Source organism: Primulina huaijiensis, chromosome 18, assembly GCF_012295235.1.
Source record: "Primulina huaijiensis isolate GDHJ02 chromosome 18, ASM1229523v2, whole genome shotgun sequence".
In the NCBI taxonomy this organism is placed as follows: domain Eukaryota; kingdom Viridiplantae; phylum Streptophyta; class Magnoliopsida; order Lamiales; family Gesneriaceae; genus Primulina; species Primulina huaijiensis.
This window is the reverse complement of record NC_133323.1, coordinates 4,096,991-4,105,102: the sequence shown is the minus strand read 5'-3', so window position 1 is coordinate 4,105,102 and position 8,112 is coordinate 4,096,991. Positions and strand designations below refer to the sequence as shown.

The 8,112-nt window shown below is 32.4% G+C and overlaps 1 protein-coding gene and 1 pseudogene across 2 annotated transcripts; one reads left to right on the top strand and one right to left on the bottom strand.

The window, feature by feature from the left end:
- Positions 1-2,909: 2,909 nt before the first annotated feature.
- LOC140964727 (uncharacterized) lies at positions 2,910-5,309 on the top strand. Of its 2 annotated transcripts, none has more exons than XM_073424630.1 (2): positions 2,910-4,162; positions 4,277-5,309. In XM_073424630.1, the coding sequence occupies exon 1, from the start codon at positions 3,265-3,267 to the stop codon at positions 4,087-4,089; it is 825 nt and encodes a 274-aa protein (XP_073280731.1). In that variant the 5' UTR covers positions 2,910-3,264; the 3' UTR covers positions 4,090-4,162; positions 4,277-5,309. The 2 variants fall into 2 exon arrangements, with proteins under 2 accessions (XP_073280731.1, XP_073280730.1); XM_073424629.1 differs by having other exon boundaries at positions 2,911-4,162; positions 4,271-5,309.
- Positions 5,027-7,714, bottom strand: LOC140964728 (uncharacterized; annotated as a pseudogene).
- Positions 7,715-8,112: the final 398 nt, after the last annotated feature.

The following is an 8,112-nucleotide window of genomic DNA, read 5'->3' as shown; positions in this document are numbered from 1 at the left end:
GTTTTTTAAATTTGATATATAAGTTTCCAATACGCCAAATTATCACGGTGCTCTAGCTTTGATCATAATCTTTCGCAATCAAATCAAGAAATCGTGTTTTCTTGACCGACGAATTTTATTTGATGGACGATCATTCTTTTTGTGACCACAATGCCGACTTTTGTAGCACCCTACGAACTCTACACCTAGGGGCTCTTCATATTTTTGTGCTACTTATTATTAATTAAAAGATATTGTGAGATGGTGTCACGAATCTTTATCTGTGAGACGTGTCAACCCTATTGATATTCATAATAAAATGTAATAATTTTAGCATGCAAAGTAATATTTTTTTATGGATGACCCAAATAAGATATTCGTCTCACAAAATACGACCCGTGAGACCGTCTCACACAAGTTTGTGTTATAATTAATATTAATATTAATATTAATATTAATAATTTTTAGCAGTAACTTTGTGTTACTTATTGTATGATAAAACTTTTTTCAAGAAATGACAATTGACAAAATTTGCCTGTCACTTGGTGTTCGTATCTTTGCCAAATATCATGAAAAGTGAAATACCTAATTTTTACATGGCTATGCATATTTCAAGTAAATCTTAGCTTCAATTAACACCAAAGTAAATCTTAGCTTCAATTAACACCAATTTTTTTTTTTGTGAAATTTGATTAAATGATTATTCATATTTAGGTTGTGTTCGAATTGATGAATTTGAAATAATGGATTTTAAGTTTCTTAACTTTCTATGACCGAAAATTTTAAATTGTGTTGGATGGAAGAATTTATATTTATGAGTGGATAACAAATGATTATGTTGGAGAATGAATTTGACTTTGAAGCAAAAATATATACTTAAACATCACAAGCGATTTCAAATCTTTTATTCTAATTTAGATTCAAGTGGATGCAATAGATTTAAGATGTGAATTTGATTTCAAATTCATCAAATCTTTCATCCAAATGAAGCTTAAGTGAATCTCAAATCAACTATATATTAATAAGCAACTTCAATAGTAATTGTTTATTTCAAATACACCAAAAATGAATCTCTTCCCCCAAATTAAATCCATGAATCCATTCGTAACCTAGACTTACTAGAATTTCTTGAAACTTATAAGTAATAAATTATTTAAGAACAAGTGATTTGTTATGCTTGCATTATAATTTTTGTGAGATAATATAATAGTTAATTATATTCACCTCCCTTGAAGTTTATCACAATTACAAAAAATTCAAAATACAATTACAAAAAATTCAAAATAACCATAAAAAAAATAACTACCCCTAACATTTTTGTATATCTTACATATTACCTCTCTAATTAAAAAAATTATAAACCAAAAATCTCTAAAACATTCCAAATTTACCGCTTATTAATAATACTTAACAAATTATAATTTTTAATGATCTCATTTTTATTTTCTTGAGAAGTTTTCGTATTTTCATATTTGAAAATTTTGATTTGTTCGAAAATATATGTAATCCAAAAAACTCTAAAACATTCAAAATTTACCATTTTATTAATATTACTATATAAATTTTAATTGTAATATTTCAATTTTTTAGAAGTTTCACTTTAACTATTTTATTCGTATAATATGTTATTTTAAATATGAAAATTTAATTGTTTTCTATAATTTGAAGAATTATCCCGATTAAACATAAATTTTTAACATTTGACAAATTAAATTTAAAATTGCTATCAAATTTAATTGCATCTTAATTAATTTATTTTTATTTTTAAATATAAAATTGCTTTCAATATATAAATAATTTAATTGACACTATTATCACACGAATAAAAATAATTAAGATGTAATCAAAATTTTCGAATATGAAAATTTCTATTTAATAATTTTTTTAGAATAAAATTTCTATTTAATATTAAAAATTATGAAAACTTCTCAAGAAAATAATTATAAAAACTTTAAAAAAAATTATAATTTTTATAAGTAATATTAATAAAGAAAAAATTTGGAATGATATAGGGATTTTTGAATTATAAAAGTTTTTTATTACTTTTTTTAATAGATGGGGTAAAATGTTAGATATGTAAAAATGTTAAGAATTAAGATGGTCGTTGTTATTTCACATGTATTTGGAGTTTTCCGTGATTGTGATCAACTCCAAGAGAGTATGCATGATTACTGAGATCAATAATTATATTATGAAATGATATGTTTTTATCGAAACTGATTTTTCTGAACTTTAAATTTATTATTCCCAACACAAGATTGAAGATATACGAATTACAAACCGTGTTCTCATTTACTTGGATTAACTTTCTTTAAATTTATCACTAGTTTTCAATTTTATGCCGAGATGACAGTCATATTTGTGGGAATTATCTCAAATCTGAAATCCTTTTCAAATATCTAAACTTTAAATTTANCCCCCCCCCCCCCCCCCCCCACCCCCAACAAAGAAGTGCATGCATGTGATAGCATCTATCTTCCATATCATCAATGGTCCACATGAATCAACTTCGATTTCTTGTGTGTGTTATAAACAATGTAACATGTAAGTATAGTTAATATATGCATATAAATCATATTAACTTATCTAATATGTGGATTTGGAATTCACTGTGCTTGATATAATTATCGTGTACGTAAATAAGTTGGAGATGAATTTGAATTTTAATTTCAACAATGAAAATAGATTTTGAATGATAAGACACAATGATTTAAAAGCAAGCGAAAATGGATGATGTATACGGTGCCACATCAATGTTTCGGCTAAATATAAATAAAAAACAACAAAAAAAAAGTTATATACAACTTTTGTAAGTTATAATTAAAAAAAAAAACAAATATTTACAACTTACAAGACTAAATTGACTATTTTTCTTATATAAAATTATTCCACGTCGACTAAATTACATCAAGGCATTACACGTTGAATAGTTGCTTTGCCCTGAAATATCGTTATTTTTAGAGATACTGATAGACAATGATGGCCAAGTATGCCCATTTCTCACCACCTTCTTCCTATCGATTCCCATTGAACTGAATCCTTCAATTCTTTGTTATAACATCCTCACAACCAACCCGTGTCGCTCCTCAGATATCAAGAATTTATTGCTCCTCGTACCCTTTCTTGATTAGTTCTACGTATCCATCTTCCACCCTGCCATATACAAACCTCAAATCTAATGGTCATTTTCCTATCCATAAAAGAGTGTGCTTGAAGATATTTCTTTATTTCATAAATCTTGATCTAATTTGCTATTTGAGTTCTTGTAAGATCTGATATTGAGGCATGGGATTGGGTACTAAACAAGTTTGCGATGATCATCAAGATGAGGACTGGGATCAGTCTTTGCTGCAGTCAGGTATTTTGGAGCCACGATCAGAATCCTTAAAGTGTCCGAGGTGTAGTTCAACAAATACCAAGTTTTGTTACTTCAACAACTATAACAAATCTCAGCCTCGCCATTTTTGCAAATCTTGCAAAAGGCACTGGACCAAAGGTGGCACTCTTCGTAACATTCCAGTTGGTGGTGGCCGGAAACACAAGCGGCCCAAGATTTCAAACACCTCTTCCACCACCACCACCTCACGAGTTCAAACTTGCGGAAAATTTTCTTCAGTTGCCAATATTAATGACCGTAAAATCACCTATAATTCTCTCTACCATTCCTTGATCCCCCCCTCGTCTCCCTTATCGTATAATTCAACAAATGGCATTAGCTCGGAGCTTTTAGTGGGAAGAGATGAGACAGACAATACAACTGGTTTGAATGTCTCGGAGCCTCAGAATCTGAACACTGAATTTACATTCTCGAGTTTTAATACATTTGAAATGAATTCTTCTTCGATTATGAATCCTACTTCCTATCAATTCTTAAATTCATATGATCAGTACTATCCCAGCAGTTTTGTATCCATGGAAGAATCAACCATTACCACAGTCAATATTCCATCCACTAGCAGTATCCCATGGCCTGGCCCGGATACCAGAACTACTGGTATAGAAGACTTTCCAAACTATTGGAATATTATTTGGAAAAATGAGATTGAGTTGCCTACTACATCTGATATCAATATAGCATGGGACAACAATGAGATAGAGATCAAACCCTAAAGCCATTTTTCAAGAATCTGGTCTGAAATAAATCCAGCACCGTTTGATCTAACTGTGGTTGCTATAATCTTAAGTAAGTTATTTGTAAATATTCATTGATTTGCATTTAATTAATTTGGTTAGTGTGTGCTGTCAAAATTTGGGTTATTACAGTAGATACATGCTAATTGTTTAGTATCAGTTTCAGGCCTATATTTGTGTTGGTAGCGTGGCTGGTTACATCGCATAGGGATCCAAATATGATATCTGGGCAGCTAAAAGATTCCGGCTACAATATTTCGACGGACTATAATTTTTAGTAGAACGATTCAATTTGTTTTCGTTAATGATGTGTTTCCTATTTAAGTTGGTCTTCTTCTACTCAGTTTCTCGAAGACGAAAGAATCATTGACAAATATATTTTTATGTAAGACTAAAGGTGGATTTTAACGAGGGTGGCATGAGGGGGGGGGGGACAAGCCACCAACTTCGTGGGGTAAACGAGATGTGTGATCGAGAATTAATCCTGGTGTATGTATGTATGTATGTATTTCTGGTGCATAGATTTTATTTTGTTCTTCTTGTAAGATTAATGCATGGTTTCTCTTGATTTTTTTTAATAACGTTTTTGTGTTTAAGCAAACATGTGCTCTGATGGGTACCAGAAGGTAAGATCTGCTAAAAAAATTAGTCTACATAGGGTTGGGAAATGGACTAATTAAGTGTATCTTTTATATGTTCATAGTTTCGCATGATCCAACATAAACGAGTGATACATGGAACTGTTTCGATGAAATGATCTGAGGGACTGTAGATCTCGAGTAGGAAATGTTCAAACTCGACTTATCAAAACAAGATAATCGCGAAGGAACATACTTTTAATCAACACATGCTCTTTTTTTCTTGGTTATATACTTATTTTTACACTCGAACATTGAATTGTATTCAACATACACAGTGAAATCAAATGCATGACTAGATTCTTAAAGCCAAGTCCAAAAAACATAGTAAAAAATACAGACCAACAGATGAATAGCAAATTCACTCAAACTGAAATGCAATGAATATTAGAAACCGAGATATGTAAAGAGAATATGTGCACATAGACCACTACTTCACTTTCACATATGGTGGGAGTTCGGAGATTATTAGATCGAACCACGCAACATACATCTAACTATTTTCACGTAATTTGACTTGATCCTCGATTAAATCAAGAAGTAGGACAGATATTTAGTTCCTGGTCGATAAAATAAAAACGATTGGTTAAGGTTTTTCAATAAAATATAAAACTGGAAAATTGTATATTCTTCAACGTCTGGTGTGTATGTGGTGCTATATTTTGCCAGTTTGTTTAAAGAGTGCAAGTAGATATGAAAATTACCAAAAATATGTTCCTTGAGCGGGGATTGTCTATATGGATCCCATCCTTATGCCAGTATCCCGACTTTGAGGCAAGGATCCATCATTAGCTTTAGAATAGCTCACGTAAAACAGCTCAGAAAATATGCCAGTAAAGATGATGGAGGCTGCTCCTGCTCCAAAGACTCCCTTTCTCAAGGTTTCACACGACAGAGGATTGTCAGACAACAAGGTCCGATACTTAGTATGGTACGCATTTCTCACCGAACCAGCTAACAAACACACCTCCGCAATGAAAAATGTCACCCTGCATTATTAACAATAACACCATATAAATTGATGGGAGACCAACTCTGTGAATGCATTTGGGGTCATAGTTATTAGAAAGGCAAGGTACATGAAAACAATGGATATCGTAGAGCTAAGGTGCAAGATGCAAAGCAAGACACACCTCCTGTCAAAGTTTAGACACTTAGAGAATGCTCATTAGCATCTAAGATCTTAAAAATATTTCAATATATGTAACCTTACCCATATGTACGGGTCCAAACTATTGAAATTTGAACTTATCCATTAGTTTAGATGAAATAATAAATTGGTATCACTTTGTATTTCACCGCAAGTAACCATCGCCACATTTAAAACATGCTTAAAAGATGCATTAAGTCTTAAGAGCACACAACACTTGTTTTCAAGGCAAAGGCGTGCGCTCGGCATGCACCTAAGCACAAAGGCTGAGTCTCATATTCTCATTGTGCCTTGAACTAGACTCCGCATTGGGTGGATGAGCAAATCTCCTCCCGAAAGGTATTTAGGACATAAAAATGACAATAAAACAACTTCATCTTCTTGAGCTACATGCTGAATGCCGTTTGATTTAAATGAACAAAATACCAGCAGATGATGAAAAAGGCGATTGCTTGTGCCCTTCAACGACCAGGACGAAGAGCTCTCCCACAACACAAGCATCTACTTATGGCCATAATCAGTACCTGACTAGCCATTAGGAGCAAAAGTGATCCCACACCCAAACCAGTTGCTATGTCTGAATCATAGACACAATATTTAGAATTTGCATTTGTTTCAATCTTGGCCTGTCAAGATGATGAAAAACTGTGTGTTAGTGCTGGCCTGTGAAATGAATTCTATTGGAGTGAAGTTTTTACAAAGAACTATTAATATAATCACCTGCTCAAGAATTTTGGGCAAGGAAACATCCAAATATAAATAAAAACTTTTTCAAAGTGAATTATAGACTACATGTGTTCCTTGAAAGAATGAGCAACTATGATAAAGTACTTACGAATTTTGTGAGTAGCCACATCCCACTGGGATTAACAAAAATTAGGAAGTGCAGGAAAAACATAGCGGAATCCCCGTGTTTCAAAGGATGATTAGATACAAAATCAATTACTTCCAAAGTTGTTGAGCGGAAACATTCCACAATGAATTGAAACTATCTTGAAGGGTAATCTAGACAAAGTGAATTCCCCCATTTTTAAAGGATGTCAGAAATTCAAGAACATGCCACTCTGATTAGAAACTAACTCCATACTCCAAAAAATCCCAAACCAACCTACGCTTTATATTATCCTAAGAATGCTATATAGGTAATTTCCAAATTAACATATGATAACTATACACTCAATTGTACTTTACAACTTCGAAAATTCGACCACCAATTAGCGTTTCTCTGCAAGCATCTGAACATCATTTTTAAAAATAAAAAAGATAAATCTCCCACAGTAACACATCAAATCCGCACCCACATGCATGATCTAAAACAAAATAAAAGACGAAGCGAGATAAAGGAAAAAGAAAAGATTAAAGAAAATCAGTACTCACAGAAGACCTGCGTTGCTCAGCGGCAACAGCAAGTGCAAAAGCAATCAAATCAAGAACAAAAACAACCACCAACACCAACGTCGAAGCCATCACAAAAATGGAACTCTTTCCTGTAATCCCAACTTCTCCCACTTCCTACAGAAGTAAAATAGTGCAAGGAAGCACCAGATCAATAACAACAGACGCAGGAAGAGGAAAAGATTCGAAATTTCCACAAATTATGCAAAAGCGGCGACACCAGAGAGAGAAGTGTATTGCTCTTTAAGCTTCCTAAATTGCTTCAGTTTCTTTGCATAAACACGGGTAAAGCGTGGGATTATGGAATACAGGTTGCGCTTCACATTCAAGAAGTTCTTTTCTACGGTTACTTGTTGTTTGTACACTCGCTCACGCGGAGAAACAAGAAAGAAATTCAACCAGATTGCGGGCTGAAACAATAGATCCGTACACTGCTTTAATTATATTTTGTATGTATTTGTATTTTTTAAAAAAATATGGTATTGATTACTAATAATATACATTAAAAAATAGTGTTTTTTATATTGAAGTGTTGTCGGTGATTTTATTACCAGTATTAGTAAACCTTGCTAAGATATTTTCTGAAAAGGAAATTAGTGAGGTTCAATGGCAGTAGAGATATTTTGTTCATATAAATCAACCATTACTATCTTTTGCCATTAAACTATTACCCGAAAGAAGATTAATGATAAAATTAAGGCATGAATTATCTATTTCTACTTTAATAATAGAGCCTCAAAAACTCAAACTACACTATCGCCAAACCGAACCAAAATCAAGGTGAAAGAATCCTACAAAGAAAACTTTCTTCCCACTTAA

Coding starts and splice junctions, on each gene's coding strand:
- LOC140964727 (XM_073424630.1), top strand. CDS start 3,265: ATGGGATTGGGTACTAAACAAGTTTGCGATGATCATCAAGATGAGGAC.